The sequence below is a fragment of the Penaeus chinensis genome, chromosome 17 (assembly GCF_019202785.1).
Source record: "Penaeus chinensis breed Huanghai No. 1 chromosome 17, ASM1920278v2, whole genome shotgun sequence".
NCBI classification, from domain to species: domain Eukaryota; kingdom Metazoa; phylum Arthropoda; class Malacostraca; order Decapoda; family Penaeidae; genus Penaeus; species Penaeus chinensis.
In genome coordinates, this window is record NC_061835.1 from 20,363,554 (window position 1) to 20,386,800 (window position 23,247).

General features: G+C 45.7%; 1 protein-coding gene across 1 annotated transcript in view; it reads right to left on the minus strand.

Moving 5' to 3' along the window:
• Nucleotides 1-776: 776 nt before the first annotated feature.
• LOC125034094 (apoptosis-stimulating of p53 protein 1-like) overlaps nucleotides 777-23,247 on the minus strand; it is a 528,367-nt gene continuing 505,896 nt past the window's right edge. The window contains exons 5-18 of the mRNA XM_047625736.1: nucleotides 13,365-13,604; nucleotides 9,759-9,971; nucleotides 8,992-9,171; nucleotides 8,595-8,696; nucleotides 8,084-8,448; nucleotides 7,586-7,661; nucleotides 6,317-6,367; nucleotides 5,278-5,346; nucleotides 4,685-4,899; nucleotides 3,778-4,268; nucleotides 3,226-3,592; nucleotides 2,702-2,868; nucleotides 2,108-2,307; nucleotides 777-1,778 (exon numbers count right to left, since the gene is read on the minus strand). Of these exons, the coding sequence (XP_047481692.1) occupies nucleotides 1,740-1,778; nucleotides 2,108-2,307; nucleotides 2,702-2,868; nucleotides 3,226-3,592; nucleotides 3,778-4,268; nucleotides 4,685-4,899; nucleotides 5,278-5,346; nucleotides 6,317-6,367; nucleotides 7,586-7,661; nucleotides 8,084-8,448; nucleotides 8,595-8,696; nucleotides 8,992-9,171; nucleotides 9,759-9,971; nucleotides 13,365-13,604 (2,775 nt within the window). The 3' untranslated portion in view covers nucleotides 777-1,739. The remainder of the gene's footprint in view (nucleotides 1,779-2,107; nucleotides 2,308-2,701; nucleotides 2,869-3,225; nucleotides 3,593-3,777; nucleotides 4,269-4,684; nucleotides 4,900-5,277; nucleotides 5,347-6,316; nucleotides 6,368-7,585; nucleotides 7,662-8,083; nucleotides 8,449-8,594; nucleotides 8,697-8,991; nucleotides 9,172-9,758; nucleotides 9,972-13,364; nucleotides 13,605-23,247) is intronic.

The following is a 23,247-nucleotide window of genomic DNA, read 5'->3' on the forward strand; positions in this document are numbered from 1 at the left end:
ATATGATGTTTAAAGTGGTTTAGATGGCAATGAGGATGATAATAATATTGTATTAATAATAGATGATATATACGTATATATGTAATAGTATATGCATTATAAGAAAGACCTAGAAAGAACTTTAATGAGTAAATCATACATCATATTCGCCAGTATCATGACTATTTCCTACTTCCTTCGTGGTTTCAATATATATTCTCGATGGATGAAATAAAGAATAATCAGTTTAAAAAGCAGTTATAAAATAAACACTTCATGTCAACAGATTTCACCGTAATTAGCGAGTTCAAGATTTATTAATTACAGAGCCGCTATTTCATTCCTCTCATGAAATGTAAATGCATGATATCGTGGACCTTTTCCATTAGCAATATCAAATCTTGAAACACCTAATTGATAATCATATATTTTATAATCCCATGCACTGATTATGTATATACATAAATAATAGATGTTATATATATATATATATATATATATATTTTTTTTTTCCAAATCAAAACATCTATGAAAAGCATTCTGGCTGTCTGAACCAATATCATTATACTTCAAAGTTTCTGTCATAATCCTAGAATTATAGGAAGTAATAGTCAGGCTTCTGTGCTCATCATTTGCGTTCCATAAACATTTTCCTTTTAATTTTGTAGGTTATGCATTGTGAAAAACATTGTGTTCAGGTTTACCCATGTGGTATTTGGATATCCATATGTACTTTTGATGTTCTATGCTAAGAACTTTACTGGTAGGAAACTCACATGTAGACAAGGCAAAGGCAATTTCATATGGCAACTTTTTATTTCAATTGTGTATATCAGTACAGTTAATAGTAAAATATTAACAATATTGTGTAGTCGTCATGCTAGAAAAATAGCTTTGTTTCAGGGTTTCATTCCCTTGAAAAAAGGACATTCACACAAGCTTCATATCACTGTAACATTTTTAGTGTCCAGTGGCTTACAGATGACAATGATGAAACAAAGCATTGATGTTTTTGTTTTTTTTATTCGTGTATTTAGTGGATTACTGATGACTTCAAAACCTTCATCATTGTCGTCCAGTCTGTGGAAGTCTCCTCCTGCAGAAGCTGATGCAATTATGTATGTCAAAAATATTACCTAGCAGCATCCAAAGCAGTACAGAATATACATCCTCTGATATATACAGCATGTATAGATATGTATTACAGTACAGAGTTTCACAATCTCACTGTAGTTCAGTCATAATCACAGAGAACACTAATATCTGCAGGTTGTCTGTTACGTAAGGCACTAGTCTGCTTCAGTCACAAGAAAATGAACAAGAAAGTTTTGGAGGTGGAAGAGTAAGCTCTGCTTTGCCTTATTAACATGACTGAAAAAGCATAACGATATTTTTTATTAGAATTTAATAGCTGCCACTCTACCACCAAAATAAATAGTCCTGTCTCGGAAACAGAGAAACATACACGTTCACTCTGTTTCGGTCACAAAGTCATAAATTAGTCCCCTGTAAACATGTCAGCTCGAGAGTTGATAGCGACCCCAAGACACGTCTGCCTCGTCGTCTACGATATCTTGGGCGACCGTCTCTATCTCTCTCTTTCTTTCTCTCTTTCTCGCCTCAAAATGACAGTACCGGAGGGAGAATTAAAACGAAACTTGGAAAGAAAATAATAATATCAGATGAATCTATCCCAGTTTTGTGTTACGACCTGGAAGAGGGTAGAAGGTAGCCTGTTTCCCCGTGGCCGCCTTCTGTCCTCAGGAATCACGAACGGGGCTCTTCACTCGAGGATACAGCTGGGAAGAAAAGGAATTAATTAAATCCACTGGTAAATTCCGTTAACAACGATACCATCAATTATTCGCCACATATTATATGCACTCACAGTAACTATCCATCCGTTAAAAAGCATACCAGCAACTATTCACATTTTTGCCATTAAGAAATAAACCTTCATCCGGGTTATATATATAAACAAAAACATCGACCACTCACTACACCCCCATCAATCCAGCTCCCCACCCTTTCAAGAAACACCCCTTACCCCCCCCACCCACCCACCACTTCTCCACAACCCTCCCCCCTCCTACCCCCACCCAACACCCGTCCATCCAGATGCTCTCACCCCGAGGAGATTCCGAGGGACGTAGCCTTGAATATCGCGCAGCTGTCCCCACCACCACTCTCGCTCGTACTCGTCGCCGCGCCTCAGGATCGTCAGGGCGTCTCCACAGCGGAAAGTGAGCTCGTCTCCTGCCTGGCCCTCGTAGTCGTACACGCCGAACACGACGCCCCCGTTCATTATGCCGAGCTTCTCTTGAACGCCTAAGGAAAGGGGGGAGGGAAAGGCTTAGTTTTGGAATGCTGGGGAATAAGTTGGTTTCTTTAAGTGTTACTATTGGAAGGAAATTTGATATTAAAAAGAGGAGTGTTACAAAAAAAATATATCTAATCGAAATAACAGATAAGGAAAAAGTTGGCTATATTCCCGTTCGTGAAAATGCATTAATGTCAATTATATATGAATCTGATTACCAAAATCTAACACAAAAAATCAATGGAAAATAAACCAGGAAGCCAGCACACCAATGCCTTCACACTCACATTAAATCACTCTCAAAATCGAAAAAAACGAAAGAAGTAAAGAACTTAAAGAAAGAAACGAAGGGAAAAACATAAACAAAATACGAAATAAAACAACAACTGAACGGTGACTTACTATACAGATATTGGGAACATCCGTCGTATCCTTCCTCATCCTGCTCGCACTTCTCCGCTGCCGTCTCGTGGTCAGACAGCGTGGTGGCGAGGATGCAAGCGCCGTGCTCAACCAGGAACCTCACCATTGCTACGTTGTTGCAGGAGGCAGCGCAGTGTAATGGGGTCCTGCAAGGGTAGTCGGAAGATATATTTAAAAACGTGTAATTAGATATAAATGTGATATAAATTGATATATATGTGTAATTTATATAAATTGATAAAGAAGAAAAAGTTCATTGAAAGAATGAAAAACTACATAAATACTAGTCAGTCTTAAAAAGATTAAAAAACAGGAGAAATTCTTTTTTCTCTCTCTCTTTTTTTTTTCTTTTTTTACTCAACAGCCCTCTACCTCTCCTCTGCAACGAAAATTAAGCCCATTTCTATCCATCAAGTTTTCTTTATTTCCTCTTACGACCCTACTCTTCATTATCTAATTACACCCCTTTCTATCGCTCATTTTCTCCCTCCTCTTCCCCTCACCATCCATCCGAGTCCTGCGCGTTGACGTCACAGCCGAAGGTGACGAGGAACGTGACGATGTCGAGGTGTCCGGCGCAGATGGCGTTGTGCAGGGCGGTGATGCCTTCGTCGTTGGCGGCCGAGGGGTTGGGCACTTCCATGGCGGTGCGTTTGACCAGCTCGAGCTCCCCCTCGAGGGCGGCGTCGAGGAGGAGGGCCAGGGGGTCGAAGCTCACCCGGCGGGGCACGCGGGAGGAGTTCTTGGTCTTGAGGTTCCCCTTCTTGATGCGGCGGACGATGGAGGTGTTGGAGTTGTTGTTGTTATTGTTGTTGTTGTTGTTATTGTTGATAAGGCTCGTCGATCCGTTGCTCTTCTCTCCGTCGCCTTCTGCGGGAGTTAATTAATAAAAGATTAATCGGATGCCATGGTGAATCTGTTACATAAGATCTAAATATTACCTCACTATCCCCCTTATCAATGCATTTCTTCACCACTTTACTGTCTTTTTAAAATGATATTCAAACGTTTTTTCCCCCACTTTACAAAGAAGAAAACTACCCAACAAATCCCACCTGTATGTCCCTCGATCGGCACCGAACTGGTATCCGCCCCGTCCGGCTGCCGGGAGTCGTCGCTGGGGATGTTCCCTCCCGGCGCGTTGTTGTTCGCCGCGTGGAGGTCCTCCTGGCTGCACCGCTCCTCCTTGGCGTTGTCGATCCGGAGCTTCTCCAGCTCGCTCAGCGGCAGGGCGGGCGGCACCTGCAGGTTGTCCACCGCGTCAACGGCCCCGTTCTCGATCTCCTCGACCCTCCGCCCCAGCAGGTCCGACGGCGGGGTCTCGTCCTCGGGGAACATGAAGTCCGGAGGCATTTCGATGCGGCTGTTGATCGACACGTGCACCTTCTCGCCGCCCTCGCTCTCCGACTTGGCGCCGCCGCTGTTGTTGTTGTTGTTGATGAGGACTTTGGAGCGGTTGTTGTCGTCAGAGCCGTCGCCGGATTGGTTGTCAGGGCCAGGAGGCTGCTGCGTGTAAGTCGACATTATTACGTTCTGACTTGCATACCTGCGGGGGAGACGAGAGGCGCGTGAGTAAAGCTTTTCTCCTTCGCGGGAGAAAACGTTGTCCTTTGCAGGGTTCAGAAGGCTCAGTCAGAAAGACAGTAGAACAAATAAATAAATAAACAAACAAACAAACAAACACGCACACACAAACAAACAAACAAACAAACAAACACACGCACGCGCACGCGCACACGCACACACACACACACACACACACACACACACACACACACACACACACACACACACACACACACACACACACACACACACACACACACACACACACACACACACACACACACACACACACACACACACACACACACACACACACACACACACACACACACACACACACACACACACACACACACCAGCACCTCCACCTGGGCGTCCCCAGCCGAGCCTCCTCACCTGTACCCTTGCTGGGGTCTTCCCTGAGCGCCGCCGCGAACGGAGGTCTGCGTCGCGTTCAGACTCTCGTTGCTCGCCACGAGGGGGTCTCCCTTCTGGCGGGGGGGAGGGAGCGGCTTGGAAGGTACGACTGGCTTGGGAGGCAGCGCTGGCTTGTTCCGCCCGCCCTCGCTGGCCGCTGGGAGGTCCTCGCTCCCCTCGCGCATGTCGACGTCCTGCGGATAAAGGGGGGGGGGGGGGATTAAGATTCAGAGTGTCCGTGATAATTATTGCTTTATATATATATATATATATATATATATATATATATATATATATATACTTATTCGTTATGTTACGTTTATCAAACAAGAATGGCCTAAAAACATACTTTTTTCTGCCTTTAGTATGAACATTTACACCCCGCTGGCATACTTGAGTCTCTAAACCAATATCACATGACAAATCTATTGGCCCTTTTATATCTAAAATCAATTCACTCAAAAAACAACAACAGAGTTCCTATTCCTTCCAGACTACTCTAGCATGACATCGCCGATCCAAAATAAACCGGCAAAACATTTCACGGGTCAGAGGTCATCCCTCGAACTGACCTGAGCGTGGTGATGAGGCAACAACAGCGTCCTGCTCTGTGCGTGCGCCGTCACCCCGGGACTCAGCTTCTACAACACAAACGGTTAGTCAGCACAACTAGCGAACTCGGGAGGGTTACGGGGTTAACGAAATTCCACTGGCGACACATTAGAATGAAGAGAAAATGGGGGGAAATGGGGAAGGGGAAGGGGAAGGGGAAGGGGAAGGGGAAGGGGAAGGGGAAGGGGAAGGGGAAGGGGAAGGGAAGGGAAGGGAAGAGAAGGGGAAGAGAAGGGGAAGGGGATGGGGAAGGGAAGAGAAGGGGAAGGGGAAGATATAGGGAAGAGGAAGATAAAGGGAAGAGGAAGAGGAAGAGGAAGAGGAAGGGGAAGAGGAAGAGGAAGGGGAAGAGGAAGGGGAAGAGAGAGGGAAAGGGAAAGGGAAAGAGAGAAAGGAGAAAGGTAGTAGGAAAGGAAAATTAAAAATGAGAAAGGAGAGAGGAAAGGGAATAGGAAAAATAAAACGAAAAAAGAGAAAAAAGACAAAGGAAGTAGGAAAGGAAAAATAAAAAGAAGAAAGGAAAGGAAAAATAAAAAGGAAAAAGAAAATACAAAAAAGAGAAACAGGAAATCATAAAATAAAATTAAAAACACACGAACTCGGTGATATGTACTTTGAGTTATTCTAAAGCAGTTTAGTTAGAGAGGATAATTAGTGTTCAAAAGGTTACATTGTGTGAATACAGAAGCTTAAGTGATGAGATTAAACTAAAACATATCTACTTATACTGGCAAGAAGTGTCAGTAACATATGATTTGTATATATGCAAAAAGACTCAAAACACAAACGTTAATATCCCTATGGCTTGAAGCACGTTCCTAACATGTTAAAACAATCAAGAAATCAGTATAACCAAGCCACACAACTGAAAACAAACCTGCTCACTCCCTCAAAAAAAAAAAAAAAAAAAAAAAAATCCTCTTCCTCCTCCTCCTCCTCCTCCTCTTCCTCATTAGAACTACAAAAAAAAAATAATGTTAGTCAGGAGAAAAAACTCACCTGGTTGAAGGAGACAGAGAGGGAGGTGGGAGGGAGTAGGGAGCGAGAATCCTGGAGGGATAAACACGGGCGGGGGTTAGTGACCACTACGCTACACACCGGTTAAGGACACTACGACAGGGTACGAAAGCAAAACAATAATAAAACACAAACACAGTAACAAAAAAAAAAAAAAAAAAAAAAAAAAAGTTATGGAAAATGAAAAAAAAATAGCAATGAAGATGAATACATAGCAACAAAGATTAATAATTAGCAATAAAGATATAAATAGCAACAAAAACATAAATGAGCAAAGTAGCGATAATAAATAAAACACAAAAAGAGCAACAAACATAAAATAACAGACATAATCATAGCAAAAAAATAAAAAAAATAACATGAATTAAAATACCATGCAACCGTGTCTTGTCTGTATGTCTGTCTGTATCCGCGACAGTTCAATAAGCGACCCAAACCGATGTTAATAAACGTCACAATAAAAATCCGCAAAAAGAGACGGAAATAACAAAAGAAAAACAACAAAAATACTGAAATGTGTTAGACAGGCCAAAAAGCTATCTTTCGCGATGACAGACTGCCGTGTTAGAAGCAGAATGTAAAACTTGACGTTATTCGTATTTCTCTTTTCTCAAAACAAAAGATCAGAACGAAGCAAAAGGCAAAAAAAAAAAAAAAAAAAAAAAAACATTAACGAAACAACAACAACGTAATTATCTGGGTTAAGGAAAAAGTAAAGTAGAGGAGTAATGCAAAATTACTCAAAACAACTCAACATGACAAGGTATACTGCATATAAAAACGACCTCAAGATTAATAAAAAAAAACAATGGCATCTTTACATGTGGACTAACATTCAAGTGGTTCTAGTGCAAATCATAACTTCAAACACATGCTAAAATAACTTCAATCAAATGTTAAGACTAACTTCAATAACAAACTAAAAATAACTTCAATTACATGCTAAAAAAAATCAATGGCAAATGCATGGTAAAAGTACAACTCTGATGCGCTGCTGTACTTGGCAAAATTTAACTAATGTCCATCTAAAAAAAAAAAAAAAATCACAAATATGTTAGATTACATTACAGGAAAAAAGAACTACAAACACGATTCACAAAAAGGAAAAAACAAAAAACAAAAAAAGCTTATCATATTTTACATAAACATCACACGCTACGGCATTCACACCCACACATAAAAAAAAAAAAAAAAAAGAATTTGAAAAGTTTTTTTTTTTTTTTTCTCTCTCTTCTCTTTGCTCTTCTTTACCTGATTTTGCCCTAAAGTTGATCCTCCAAGAGGCTGCGACCGCTGGCTGAACTGCTGTGCTCCCGGACCATACACCCTGAAGGGGGGGAAGGATATTAGGACATGGCTTGTGAATATTTTTCTCTTTAAGGATATTAGGACACGGGTGTGACTATTTGTCTCTTTCTTAAGGAGATTAGGACATGGGTGTGTGATTTTTTCTCTTTTTTAAGGATATTAGGACATGGATTATGTCTGATTGGTATTTTTTGTATTTTCTTATTGATCATTATTTTTTGATTTATTGAATATTATTTTTTTCATCTTTTATATACTTTATATACTCGCAACTTGACTTTAGGAAACGGGGTGTTTGTTCCTAGCTTTCAATCACGGTCCGTCTTTAAACATGCTTTAGAAGAACGTAAAAGTCCTCGCGGGCGCCTTTGCAAGCAGGTCCCGCTGAAAGGGAAGGAGAGCGAGGCCTCGGGAGGCGGCGGGCGAGTCCTACCTCGGCGTCATCGCAGGGTTGGGGGCGGGCTTGAGGGCGGCCGGCGGCGGGGCGAGCTGGGGCCCCTGGCTGAGGGCGGGCGCGTGGGCGTGGCCGCGGGAGGGCGGGTGCGTGGGTATGCTGTGGACCGTCCTGGTGACCACGGAGCCGTTGGCGGCGGCGGTGCCGTTGTTCTGCGCGCTGGAGCGGGGAGGTCCGGCAGGCCGCTGGGGGGCGCGAGGCCGGTGGGCGTGGTGGGGGCCGAGTCGGAGTCTCCGCCCCCGGCGCTCTTGGTCTTGAAGGTCACGGAGAACTTGGTGTTGTAGGGCAAGGTCTGGTACTTGGGGTCGTTCTTGTTGGGACCAAACTCTCCGAGGTCCTCGCCGGGAGGAAGCTGTCGGCCGAGGCAAGGAAAGGTTACCACCCTGGCGCACGTACAGTATTTCCAAAATAAAACGTTGGCTAGCACAGTGAAAACAAATAAATAAGCAAGAGACAACAACCACATACTTCCTCCCTGGGCGCATCGGCCTCACTCACCTTGAGATGGTCGGGGGTGTGAGTGTCATCAGCGGAGTTCTCAGAGTGGATGCCATCGCGCATGGCCTTCTGCTGCACGGCCTTCAACTGAGCTTGTTTGGCCTGCGAAGAGAGACCTCGTTAGATGGAATACTTATAACCTCAACTCGTACCCTCCATTTTTTAGGCTATGAAGTACTATAACATCTTCAACTTCAAACAGTACATATAAAATAGAAATATCTACTCTTCGTTCTTAGTAAACCCTATAAATAATCACCATACCCCTCCGCTCTAACCGTCCTTTTCAACGCCCCAACATCAAAAAACGAACACAAATCTTACATTAGCCTAACCAATCTCCTCTCTCTGCCCCAAAACCCTCTCTCTTAGTTCAAACAACAAAAACCATCCTTACCTGAGTGGCCGCCGTTATCTGGGAAGCGAGCTGGTGGTTGAGAATTCTCTTCCTGTGCAGGCGCTGCTGGAGTTCGGAGATGCGCTTGTCGATGCGCGTGATTTCGTCCCTCCGCGCCGCCAGGGTCTCGCGCTGCGCCGCCACGCGCGCGGACGCCTCGCGGTTCACGCTGTTGCGGTACTGCGGGGGAAGGGGGCGTTAGGTCGGGGATTTCATCAGGGGGATTTCATCAGGGGGATTTCATCAGGGGGATTTCATCAGGGGGATTTCATCAGGGGGATTTCATCAGGGGGATTTCATCAGGGGGATTTCAGGGGGTTTTCGGGGGGGAATATGGATGGATTCGAGGTTTAGGGGCGAAGGATTTTTAGAAGTTTTACGGCTTTGGGGATTTTCACTTTTTTTTTCGTTTTAAAGTTTTGGGTTGGGGGACTTCGGGATGGAGGGGGGGTGGGGGATTCTCATAATTGGGGAGGGGGGGGGGGGTTCTGGCTGGATTTTGGGTCGAAATAATTCTTCTGGGATTTTTTTTTTGGGGGGGGGGGACTGGGCGATATTTGGAAATGTTGACCAGATGGTTTTCCGGATTGTTTTTTTAAAGGGATTTCCGGACGGGAGGATTTTTTTGTTTGTTTGGTGGGTGGGGGCTGAGTGATTGACAGTAAACTAGGATTTAATTTTGGAATACTTTTTGACTGTCATAATAATAAAAGAAAAGAAAAAAGAAAAAAAAAAGAAAAAAGAAAACAACAACTCTCCCTCCTCACCAGCAGCTCTCTCCGCAGCTTATCCAGCTCACTGTGGTGCTGGTTGTTGGGGTTGAGCGGGGAGCGGCCGTGGCGAAGCTCCTCCAGCTGGCGGGTGAGCTCCTCCACCTTCGAGACGGCCACCACCAGCTCCTTCTCCTTCTCGCTGAACAGGTGGCGCATTGCGTCCAGGTCCGTCGTCAGGGAGGCCGTGTTGTGCCGCGTCGCTTCCACCTGGGGAAAGGGGGCGAGGGGGGAGGGGGTCAGATAAGGTTGAATGGGTATGGGGGAGGGGGTGTGTGTGTATCGGTCTCGGTTTCTTTCTCCCTCCCTCCCTTCCTCTTCTTGCCTGTCTCCTTCCCCCCTCTCTCCTTACCTCCCTCCCTCTTCTTCCCTCCCTCCCTCCCTCCCTTCCCTCCCTCTTCTTTCTTCCTTCCTTCCCTCCCTCCCTCTTCTTTCTTCCTTCCTTCCCTCCTTCCCTCTCTCCCTCTCTCCCTCTCTCCCTCTCTCCCTCCCTCCCTCCCTGCCTCCCCTCCCTGCCTCCCCTCCCTCCCTCCCCTCCCATCCTCTCCCTCTCCAGCACAGCTCATCAAAATCTCGTACCTTTCTCTCCCGGAACCGCCCGAAGCCCCCCCAGGACCCCAGGACCCCACTCGCCCTCAAACGCCCATCGATGGAATGCAGCGCAACCTAATAACATTAAGGTAATCCCATAATCTGTTTAGGGAATGTCTTACGCCCCCCCCCCCCTACCATACCCTCTGCTTATAATACCCTCGCCCCCCCCCCCCTTCCTTTCTTCTAGCCTGATACCCTAACACTCACTTCCTTCTTGCTTGGCTAATGGGCTTACTCTCCCCTTTCTGCCCTCTGGACTGACAACCTGAAACTTCCTTCATTTTAGAACGCGACTCTCAACCTTTCTTCCCTTGCCCCCCCCCCCAACGCTCCCCCTCCATCACTCATCTCCCTTAACCTCCTTCCTTCCCTCACCCCATTCCCCTCACCCTCCTCCTTCCCTCGCCCAGTCCTCATACCTCTCGCCTTCCCTTCTTCCCTCACCCCACTCTATTAACCCGCCCTCCCTTTCTCATTAATCCCATCCCCATCACACCTTAACCCTCCACCTTCCCTTCCTCCCTCCCTCCTCCTTCCCTTACCCCCCCCCCCCCTGCTCTTCCCTCCTTCCCTCGCCCTCTGCGGCAAGTGCGAGCTGGCCCTGATGCTTTTTTACGCCCCCCTCCCTCCCTCCCTCCCCTCTCCCCCTCAGCTGGAGTGCCACTCGGGTGCCATCCGCTGAAGGAGACGGTAATAGGATGTATCACCAACACGGAAGAGCGCCTACCCCCCCCCCCTCCCCTCCTCTTCCCCCTCTCCCTCCTCTGCTCCATCTGAGTCGATAATTAACTTTACTGTCGCTGTTTTTGTCTGTCTGCTTGTGTTTGTCTTCTGTCTCTCTATCTTTCTGTCTCTCTGTGTGTCTCTCTCTCTATCTCTCCATTTTATTCCCTTTCTTTCTGAATCCTTCAATCTTTGCGCGGCCTATCTACTCGCCACTTAACACACAACAAGCAACACGAATCATACAACAAACAACACAAACAACACACCTCGCATAACTATTACAAACGACCTATTTACCCCCTTGTTCGCAGCTCTGTAATCTGATCCGGATTTGTGGAACTATTAATTACCCATTAAAAGCTTTTGATTAAGGCCTCGTTCATTCAGACTAACGAAGCTATCAGCCCGCAATCAATCGCCGTTTAATTACACCTCCGAGGCAGCATCGACATAATACCAGGACTCGACACCGAAAAAGGGCGTTGCAATCCATGGATTTCTGTGCATTTGTACCCCTGTTCCTTATCCCCTGCGGCTAATTTTCACGCATTTTTTTTTTTTTTTCAGTGTTGTAATCCTGATTCTAAATCTGCAACATGCAATAAACCTATTTCTTCTTCGTCTTTAACTCACTCCTAATCCTCGACGTGCAACATGCAATGAACTTACTTCTCTGCATCTATAATCCTACTCCTAAATCTGCAACGTCTGATCCCTTTATTGGTCTATATACCGAATGACAATCTTAATCACATTCTAACGTGCAATCAACCTACAATTTTGCAATAATATAACTCTTCAAACGAATATTGCAACACGGAATCCAACTCTAATCCTAATCTTCATCCCAAAAATAATTCAATTATTCCTCTGCATTTGCTAAACTAATCTTATTTCTCCAATGTACACCCCCTCTACTCTTATGCACCTATAATGCTAATTATAATCCTGCAAGGTGCAATCCACCTATTCTCTGCAACACTGATCCCCCTCCCCTCTGTTCATAACCCTAAGTTATTTTAAGATAAGTAGCACCACTCTGTCTCGATGGAAATCCTAGTTGGCAACTACGTAGCTAAGCCCCTTTGCCTTCACTCATTGCAAATGTTTTATTTTATTTATTTTTTAATCTATTTCTTGGTTTCTTTTAGATTTAAAAAAAAAAAAAAACATTGTCATTAATGAAGCATTTTCAGAGAAAATGTATCGAAAAATCTTACAGGTTGACAGAGGCGAAAAAAGGGGCAGAGCTAATGACGTCATCATGTTTAGCCAATGAGGGAGCGCTGTGAGATATCAGGCATAGCTAGATACATCATTTGTGCAATTACTCGATATTATTATAATTCCCAGGAGTAAAACAAATATTCCGCTCTTTTATTTATAATAATGGAGTGTTCCAAGCCGTAAACAGCTGCCAGAATGCTCCAGGGAAATATTTTCATTCTTGCTTTCACTCAGCTAAACAGCAGTGGCGCTACCTATCTTAGACTTACCTTGCCTATTCCTAATCCTCATCCACTTCTCGCCTATTCCTAATCCTCATCCACTTCTCGCCTATTCCTAATCTTCATCCACTTCTCGCCTATTCCTAATCCTCATCCACTTCTCGCCTATTCCTAATCCTCATCCACTTCTCGCCTATTCCTAATCCTCATCCACTTCTCGCCTATTCCTAATCCTCATCCACTTCTCGCCTATTCCTAATCCTCATCCACTTCTCGCCTATTCCTAATCCTCACCCCCTACTCGCCTACTCCTAATCCTCACCCCCTACTCGCCTATTCCTAATCCTCATCCACTTCTCGCCTATTCCTAATCCTCACCCCCTACTCGCCTATTCCTAATCCTCACCCCCTACTCGCCTATTCCTAATCCTCATCCAATACTCGCCTATTCCTAATCCTCATCCACTACCCGCCTATTCCCCCTACTCGCCTATTCCTAATCCTCATCCAATACTCGCCTATTCCTAATCCTCATCCACTACCCGCCTATTCCTAATCCTCATCCACTTCTCGCCTATTCCTAATCCTCACCCCCTACTCGCCTATTCCTAATCCTCATCCACTTCTCGCCTATTCCTAATCCTCATCCACTACTCGCCTATTCCTAATCCTCACCCCCTACTCGCCTATTCCTAATCCTCATCCACTTCTCGCCTATTCCTAATCCTCACCCCCTACTCGCCTATTCCTAATCCTCGTCCCCTACTTGCCTCTTCCTAACCCTCATCCCCTATTTCCCTCCTCCTCCTCCCCCCCAACTCCAACTCCAACTCACCTGTCCCCTGAGGGCGCGCAGCCTCCTGAGCTTAGCCTCCTGCGCCTCGACCCTCTCCCGCAGCCTCCTCAGCCGCTCGGCTTCGGCTGCCACGGCGGCGGCTCGAGACTCCTGCTGCTTGAGGTACTTGAGGCGCTGCTCCCGGGCCACCAGGAGCTGCTGCTGGGACTCGATCTGCTGCTGCTGTCGGTTCGCCATATCGCGCAGCTCACCCACCGTCAGCTCGCATCCGTCAGGCAGCTGTTCGGGGGGAAGACAAGGGGGGATCGTTAATGAAGGGGTTATGGTGGGGTGGGGGGGAAGACAATAAGGGGGTCGTCAATAAGGGGGACGGTGGGGGGGGGAAGACAATGGGGGGGTCGTCAATAAGGGGGACGTCGGGGGGGGGGAAAGACAAGGGGGGATCGTCAATAACGGGGACGGTGGGGGGGGGGGACGTGGGACGGTGTTGGGGGGGGGGGGCGGACGGGGGACGGTGTGGGGGGGATCGTCAATGAAGGGGATGGTGGGGGGGGGACGGTGTGGGGGGATCGTCAATGAAGGGGTTATGGTGGGGGGGGGGAATAATGGGGAATGAGGGGGGGAGGAGGATAATGAAGAAAAAATGGTGATGATGATTATGATGCAATGGATACGAAACAAAAGAAAGAAAACAATGAAGGAAGAAAAAACGGAAAAAAAACGATCGATGAAAATAAGATGAAAAGAATGAGGAAGAGGAATAATGGAAAATAAAAAGACGAAAAAGAAGAGGCGGATAACTAGAAAACACAAGAAAAAAAATCTCAAGAGAAGTAAAACATAAAAACAAACAAAAAAAAAAACATCAATAGAAAAAAATAAGAACAATAACAAAACTAATGAAACAATAATAATAACAGCATAAACTAACAGTAACAATATCAATAACAAGTATGGTGCTTAGCAAGGCCTCCTTCAAACAAGTCTCGCGTTCGTGATAAGGAAGCATAGCGGGTGTTTAAAGATAATAATTTCGGAGCCGGGCCTTCAAAGAAATGGCTGCGTGTTATGGGGTAATTTGGCCGGGGGGGGGGGGGGGTATGTGAGGAATATGTGGGGTATGAGGGAAGTGAGGACTATGAGGAAAATGGGGAGTATGAGGAAAATGAAGAGTATGAGGAAAATGAGGAATGAGGAGTGTGAGGAAAATGGGTATTGGAGGAATATGAGAAAGGTGAGAATTGTGGGAAATATAAGGAAGGAGAAGGAGAAGGAGAAGAAGAAGAAAAAGGAGGAGGAGGAGGAGGAGGAGGAGGAGGAGGAGGAGGAGGAGGAGGAGGAGGAGGAGGAGGAGGAGAGGAGAAGAAGAAGGAAAGGAAAAGGAAGAAGGAAAAGGAAGAAGGAGAAGAAGAAGGAAAGGAAGAAGGAGAAGAAGAAGGAAAGGAAGAAGGAGAAGAAGAAGGAAAGGAAGAAGGAGAAGGAAAAGAAGGAAAAGGAGAAGGAGAAGAAGAAGAAGAAATCATAAACACAGGTTGTGCATATGTACGTACGTTCGGTGTTTGTGATATTTGACAAGTGTGAATTAATCGTGGTGAAAAAAAAAAAAGTGTGTGAATTGGCAACTCATTTATCAAAAAAGAAAAGAAAAAGAGTAAAAAAAAAAAAAAAAAATGGCTGGACCTATGTTTTTTTTCCAACATTATTTTCCTCTCTTATTAATGATTATATTTTCAGTTCCCTCGTTATCATCATTTTTCAAGCTGGTCCTTTCCGTCTCTCTTTTCATCCAAATTATTTCTCGCTTTCCACTTTCATTTTCATTTTATTCCATTATTTCTCGCTTTCCACGTTTCCTCTTTTCTTTCACTCTCTTAGTTATCATTTCTTCTCAATTCCTTATCTCTATCGCCATCTCTCTTCGCTATCTCGTCTTTTTTATTTACATCTGTCTATTTCTTTTTTCTATTTTTTTTTTCTCGGTTTCTCTAAGAGATCGAAGTTGTATTCAGAGATAACCACTTGGAGAGAGAGAGAGAGAGAGAGAGAGAGAGAGAGAGAGAGAGAGAGAGAGAGAGAGAGAGAGAGAGAGAGAGAGAGAGAGAGAGAGAGAGAGAGAGAGAGAGAGAGAGAGAGAGAGAGAGAGAGAGAGAGAGAGAGAGAGAGAGAGAGAGAGAGAGAGTGAGAGAGAGAGTGAGAGAGAGTGAGAGAGAGATGTATGTGCATGTGCATGTGAATGTGTGTGTGCGCGCGCGTATGCATGTACGTATGCGTATACATATACATATACGTATGCTTGCACGTGTACGAATGTACGTATCCATGCATGTTTTAAAGACATAAAAAAAAACCACAAACGCAAAAACTATCTAACCCACTTCCCGACAGGCAGCACTATGTCACATTCCCTTTAACAACATTTACCTTGTCACAAAATCAATGAATGAAAAAAGAAGGAAAAAAAGTAAAGGAAAAAAAAAGAATTCCGCATCGACTCGTGACAGTAATTAACTGGAGTGTAAAAACAAGGAGAATGCACGACCGTCCTGCTTGGAATACTTGAAATCATTATCATCAACATCCACGTGTCTATTTCGTTTTATTATTTTTATTAGCATTATTTTTTAATAATACTGTTATCATCATTATTATTATCATTATCATTATTTTTTTAATAATACTGTTATCATCATTATTATTATTATTATCATTATCATTATTATTAATATTACTGTTATTTTCATTATTATTATCATTATCATTATTTTTAATACTACTGTTATTATCCTTATTAAATCAACAACAGAAAAAAAAGAAAAAATACAAAACAAAAATAAACCAAACCAAGATCTAACAAAAATAATAATAAGGGAAAAGAAAGAAAGAGGGAGACAAAAAAAAAAGAAAAAAAAAAAGAAAAAAGAAAAAACAGAACAAAAATTTCGCTCACACGTCATGAATTCACCGGATGAACACTCGAATAATTTGCCGCGGGAACGTTATATAAAAGGTGTCATGCGAGTCATTCACTTGTGCGAATTATTAACTGCGTGACAGTAACCTACAGGCGGGGCATTTAAACCGACTTGCATTTACGCTGTGACAATAATTTCGCAGCAATAACTGTGCCCCTTATAAACCCTCCCTCCTCCCTCCCCCCCCATACCACCTACCCTCCCTCCCTCCCCCCATACCACCAACCCTCCCTCCCTCCCCCCATATCACCCACTCTCCCTCCCTCTTTCGACCCATACCACCCTCCCTCCCTCGTTCCCCCCAATACCACCCACCCACTATTTCCTTCCCCCCCCCCCCCATACCACATTAATCACACCATTAACAAAAACCTATATCAGATTAAAAAACGAAAAAAATTGAACTAGCTAAAAAAAAGAGAAGAAAAAGCGAGCGAAGAAAAATAATATAATAACATGAAAAAAACACGACCGTATTTCACACCATAGGCTACATTAGCCTCCTCCCTCCCCCCTTGCCCCTAGCTTCCCCTCATTCCCTTCCTCTCCCTCCCCTTCTCTTCCCTCCCCCATCTTACCTTTCCCTCCCCTCCCTCCTCTGCCCTTCACTCCCCTCATTCCCTTCCCCTCCCTCCCCTTCTCTTCCCTCCCCCCATCTTACCTTTCCCTCCCCTCCCTCCTCTGCCCTTCACTCCCCTCATTCCCTTCCCCTCCCTCCCCTTCTCTTCCCTCCCCCCATCTTACCTTTCCCTCCCCTCCCTCCTCTGCCCTTCACTCCCCTCTCCCCCTTTCCCACACACCACCCCATCTCCTACAGAAAGAGACTACTCCCCCCCATCCCCCTCCCTACCCCCCTATATCCAAGCTCCTCCAACGCCTTCCTAATCCCCCTCCCTACCCTCCCTCCCTCTCCAGCCCCCTCTTCCTATCCAATAACACCCAAGGCACTCACGCTAATAAGGAAGCGTGTGGGACCCCGCTCTCAATCCCTGTCTTTGTCGCTCTCACGCTATCACCTTCAAGACCCACGACCCCCCCCCCCTCCCACCTGACTCCCATATCCCCCCTCCCCTTGGTTCCCTTATTCCTCACCTCCCCCCCCCCCCCTTCACTCCCTTCATCTTCCCCTACCCCCCCTCCTCCTCATGCACCCCCACCCTCGTTTTCTCGTCGCGTTTTGCGTGCATTAGATTTGGTTCTGGGAGTGTGAGTGAGCGAGTAGGTGAGTAAGACGAGTATATAGGTGAGTGTGTGTGTGAGTGAGAGTAAGTGAGTAGGCGAATGAGTAGGTGAGTGAGTGTGAGTAGATGAGAGAGTATGTGAGTAAATGGGTGAGTAGGTGGCTGGGTGAGTGGGTGGCTGAGTAAATGGGTGAGTGTGTGAGTAGGTGGATGAGTGAGTGAGCAGGTAGGTGAGTGAGTGGGTAAGGAGGTGAGCGACTGACTGAGTATGCAAAACGAGCGAATGTGTGTACAGGTGTCCGTGCGCACGTGTAAGTGTGCACGTACGTATACGTGTACGTGTACGCGTGCGTGTACATGTATCTGTGCGCGTGTACATGAGTGCGCGGATGTGTGTTAGCCTGTTAATTAACAGCTTGGCTCCGGTTATTAAAGGATGACGCGCCGTTGGCTCTCTGGCATTTATTGTCGCTCTTCTGCTGCAGCATGGGGGGGGGGGGGAGGGAAGAAGGAGAAAGGGGAGAAGGAGAAAGGGGAGAAGGAGAAGGAGAAAGGGGACGAGGGGAGAAGGAGAAAGGGGAAGAAGGAGAAAGGGGAGGGGAGAAGGAGAAAGGGGGAGAGGGGAGAAGGAGAAAGGGGGAAGGGGGAGAAGGAGAAGGGGGAGGGGGGGAGAGGGGAGAAGGAGAAAGGGGAGAAGGAGAAAGAGAAGGAGAAAGGGGGAGAGGGGAGAAGGAGAAAGGGGAAGAAGGAGAAAGGGGAGAAGGGAGGAGAAAGGGGGAGAGGGGAGAAGGAGAAAGGGGGACAGGGGAGGAGAAAGGAGGAGAGGGGAGAAGAAGAAAGGGGGAGAAAGGGAGGAGAAAGGGGGAGAGGGAAGGAGAAAGGGAGGAGAAAGGGGGAGAGGGAAGGAGAAAGGGAGGAGAAAGGGGGAGAGGGGAGAAGGAGAAAGGGGGAGAAGGGAGGAGAAAGGGGGAGAAGGGAGGAGAAAGGGGGAGAAGGGAGGAGAAAGGGGGAGAGGGGAGAAGGAGAAAGGGGAAGAAAGGGGGAGAGGGGAGAAGGGAAAAAAAGGGGTAGAGGGGAGAAGGGAGAAGGAGAAAGGGGGGTGAAAGGGGGAGAGGGGAGAAGGAGAAAGGGGGAGAGGAGGAAGAGAGAAGCGGAAATGGGTGCTAAAGGAAGGGGAGGGAAGGAGGAGTGGAGAAAAGGGTGAATGGAAGGGGAGGGGAGAGAGAAAAAATGAAGTAAGCGGATATGAAGACGAAGAACAGGGAAGGAAGAAAGCGGAAGAAAGGAAAGGGAGGAGGAGCAAGAGGGAAAAGAAAGAGGAGGCAAAGGGCAAACAAGGGAGGAACAAGAAGGAAAGAGAAGAGAGAAGTAGAAGAAGGAAGTAGAAAAAAAATGGAGGAGGAGGAGCAAAATATTCGATTTTTTTTTTTTTTTTTACTGTTAAACCGTATAATCTTTTTCTTAACATTTACCGTTATATTTACTATTGTCATTTTGGCAAAATGTCGCGGAAACTTCACAGACATGTTGTGTGATGGAGAGGCAACTGCCTGGCCCGTTCAGTGCAGGTTGCAGGCAGAGTGGAGGGGGAGGGGGGGGGGTTATTGAAGAGAGGGAGGGGGAAATAAGGAAGGGAGAGAGAAAAGAAAGAAATGAAAGAGGAGGAAAAGGAGAGGAAAGGGGGGAAGGGGAGGGAGGGAGGAAGCGTGGAGGAAAGGGGAGGAGAGAGAGATAGAGGGATGAAGAAGGGGGAGGGAGGGAAAGAGAGGTGGGTAGGAGAGAGAGAGTGGAAGGGAGGGAAGGAGGGAAAGAGGGAAGGAGAGGGAAGGAGAGAGAGAGAGAGAGAGAGAGAGAGAGAGAGATGATTGATTCCGCATGAAAGAAAGACATAACACCAAAAAAACATAAAATAAGGAAAGAAAAACAAACACACACAAACATTCACAAACAACCCAACCCAAAAAAGACATCCTCCGCGCCCACCTAACCCCCCCCCCCTTAAATCACCCCTTCTCCCCCCCCCCCCCCCAAAAAAAAAAGGACTCAATACGCCACAGAAGTTTACACGTCATAATGTCCGTGTCCGTGGAAGCTCTCAGCTGTTGTCAAAGATCCCTTATAATCCCGGCGGCCTCGAAAATCACGCGAGATCCGTTGCATAACAATGAACCTCTCCCTCCCCTCCTCCCCCTCCCCCCTCCCTCCCTCGCCCTCCCCCCGAGATGTGTCCATAACGAAGCATAAACAGAGAAAAGAGAGGAGAGGGAGGGGGGGAGGGAGGGAGGGTGGTATGGGAGGAGAGAAAGGGAGGAGGAAAGGGAGGGAAGGAGAGAGGAAGGAAAGGAAGAAAGGAAAAGGGCAGGGACGAGGGGATGGGAGGGATTGAGGGAGGGAGGGAGGGAGGGAGGGAGGGAAGAAGAGAGGGAGGGAGGGAGGGAGGGAGGGAGGGAGGGAGGGAGGGAGGGGGAGGGAGGGAGGGAAGAAGAGAGGGAGGGAGGGAAGAAGAGAGGGAGGGAGGGAGGAAAAGAAGGGGGGGGTGTGGGAAGATGATCAAGTAAGGGAGAAACGAAGGGAATAAAGGGAAGGGGGCAGGGATGGACAAAGAAAGATAAAAAAAAAGATAAAAAAAAACGAAGAAAGAAAACCAGAGAACACCGAAACAAAAAATAACGTGAATATAAAAAGAAAGAAAGAAAAAAAAGAAGAAAAAAATAGGAATGATAAAAAATAAAAAAAACAAACGAACCAAAAAAACGAAAAGAAAACAAAATTACAAACTAAACTTAAACAAAAAAACACAACTATCATTTTTTCCTCCCACGAGGGGACCCGACGAAACCGCATATTTACGAGAGAAAATGGGGTTTAATAGGTAAGAAAAACTCGGGGATTATTTTCCTTCAACCAGACAACTTGAGAATGTCAACGCCCTTGGGACATTCCGGGCAAGGTGGCTTCTTTCACTTTCACTTCTTTCCCCTTATTACTTCTTTCTCCTTATCAATTCTTTCTCCTTATCACTTCTTTCCCCTTATTACTTTTTTTCCTTATCACTTCTTTCCCTTACCACTTCTTTCCCTTACCATTTCTTTCCCCTCATCACTTCTTTCCCTTATCACTTCTTTCCCCTATCCCTTCTTTCCCCTCATCACTTCTTTCCCCTTATCACTTCTCTCCCTTATCTCTTCTTTCCCTTATCACTTCTTTTCCTTCCGCTGTTGTTCTTATCTCAATTGGCGTTATCTTTACACGCATAGATCTACAGGTATTCTTAAAAGAAAAAAAAAATCTTACAAAAAAGTCTACACAAATTCTTAATAAAAAACACATAACAAATAAAACAACAAAAAAGGTCCACATAAAACCTATTAACAACACCTACACAAATCCTACAAAAAAAATCGTTTTTCATTTTTCTTCTCAAAAAAACAAACAAAACAAAAGAAATCACAAACAAAGACACACAAAAACCACACCCTCGTTTTTTTTTTTCGTTTTTTTCGTTTTTTTTTTTTTTTGTCCCGCCATCCAAGGGAATCAATTCATTGCAAAAAATGTAATTTGCCTGAACGTTGCACGACTCCCATAGATACCCCTGGGTGTACTGTGCAAGGCTTCCCATGCAATTTTCATTTTCAATATGTATCGGAGGGGGAGTAAAGGGGGGGGGGAGTGAGCCTGAGTAAAGGGGGGGGGGGGAGTGAGCCTGAGTGGAGGGAAGGGGGTGAGGGTGGGAGTGGAGAGGGACGTGTTAGGAGAGGGGGGGAAAGTAAGGGAGGAGGGGGGGGTAGGGAGGGGAGAGAGGAAAAGGGGGAGAGAAACTGAGAAACAAAGAAAAAAAAAATAGAAAGAAATAACAAGAGAAAAAAGAGAAAAAGATCCACGCAGAAAGAAGTTACAGAAAGAGCGATGAAAAAGAAAACAGAGAGAGAGAAAATGAGACAAAAAAAAAACAAACGCAAAAGTTGAAAAGCAGGGTATATGTGCAAACCATGGGCGAAGTGACGGAGGGTTAGGAGAGCGAGGGTTGCCAAGATAAACCTCCGTAAAGAGAGGATTAAACCAGCTTGGTAAGATATATCTAGCCACGTTGATCCAGGATATATTTCACGCTAACCCTTCTAAGAGCCCGCAGATAAATACAAACTGGAGTATAACCCTTACAATCTAAATAAAAAAAATATATATAATAAACAACAGACTTTCTTTTCACATTTTCTCTTTCGAAGAAACAACTAAACCTTTACTTATCTTCTGTTAAAACAACCAACATCTCTCCTATTTACTCTCTCTTTAAAGATACAACGTAACTTGCTCTTTCTCTTTCTCTTTCCATAACCAACTTGTCTCACATTCACCTTCTCTCTAATTATTCATGGACATACATCCACCAGCCCCCTCCCTCGTGACAGCCTCGCCAAAACCACATGACGCTCGAGCGGAAAGTCCTACGAGCCCTTTGCAAAAAAAAAAGAGGAAGGGGGGAAAGAACTGCAATATCGCTCACGGTGATAATGATAACGACAATAATAATAATAATGATAATAATGATGATAACAATAATAACAATAATGAAAACAATATATATAAACACATTTATTTATTTATTATTTATATGTATTGTGTGAGTGTGTATACATGCGTGTGTAGGCGTGTCTATAAAAGTATGTCCGTGTGTCCATCTGTCTGCCTGTCTCTGTTGGTCTGCCAGCCCCTCCTTCGGTCTCCATTCGCATTCAATTCGCAAGGCGCGCGTTTCCAATCTAAGAAGCAGGATCCAGGTACGAATTCGCTCCTAAAGGCAACTCTATTATACCGGAGGCGTGAGGGAGGGGGTGGGGGAGGGAGAGAGAGTGGGAATGGGGGAGGGGGAGAGAGTGGGACAGGGGAGGGAGAGGGAATGGGAATGGGGAGGGAGAGTGGGATTGGGGAGGGAGAGTGGGAATGGGGAGGAGAAGGGAGTGGAGATAGGGTAATAAATGGGGGTGGAAGGGGGAGAAGGGATTGGGGATACGAAAGGGGGGGGGGGCGAGGAAAAGGGATGGCATTAGAGAATGAGAGGGAGGGAATAGGGGTAGGCTGAGAGAGGAAGTGGGAATGAGGTGGGAATGGGAGGGAGAAGGTAAGAGAAGGGAAAGGAGGATGAGTAGAAAAGGAGGAGTAGAAAAAGAGAGAGAGAATGATGAAATGACAAAGCCGCACCTCCCTCCATCCGGCCCAAATTAAAAAAAAAAAAAAAAAGTAAACAGATTAACAAATACACAAACAAACAAATAAATAAAAAAAACACTCAAGCCACAGAATAAACACAAAGTCGAGCTTCCTCCTCCTCCCTTCCCCCTTCCCCCTTCCCCCACCACCTCCCTAGGCAAAAGGAAACTGAGGTTTTTATCTTCACTCCACCTCCCTCCCTCCCACCCTCCGTTCCTCCACTCCCTCCCTCCCACCCTCCGTACCTCCACTCCCTCCCTCCCACCCTCCGTACCTCCACTTCCTCCATCCCTCCCTCCCTCCCACCCTCCGTATCTCCACTCACTCCCTCCCTCCACTCTCTCCCTCCTTCCACTCCCCCAAGCAAAAGGGGTTTTATCTCCATTCCCACACTTCTGGAGGAGGCTTATCATCAACTCTCCTTGATTTGCTGTTGCGTGGTAAAAGTGCATGAATGAATGGGTGGGTGAATGAGTGCATGAATAAATGGGTGAGTGAGTGAGTGCATGAATGAATGGGTGAGTGAATGAGTGCATGAATGAATGGGTGAGTGAATGA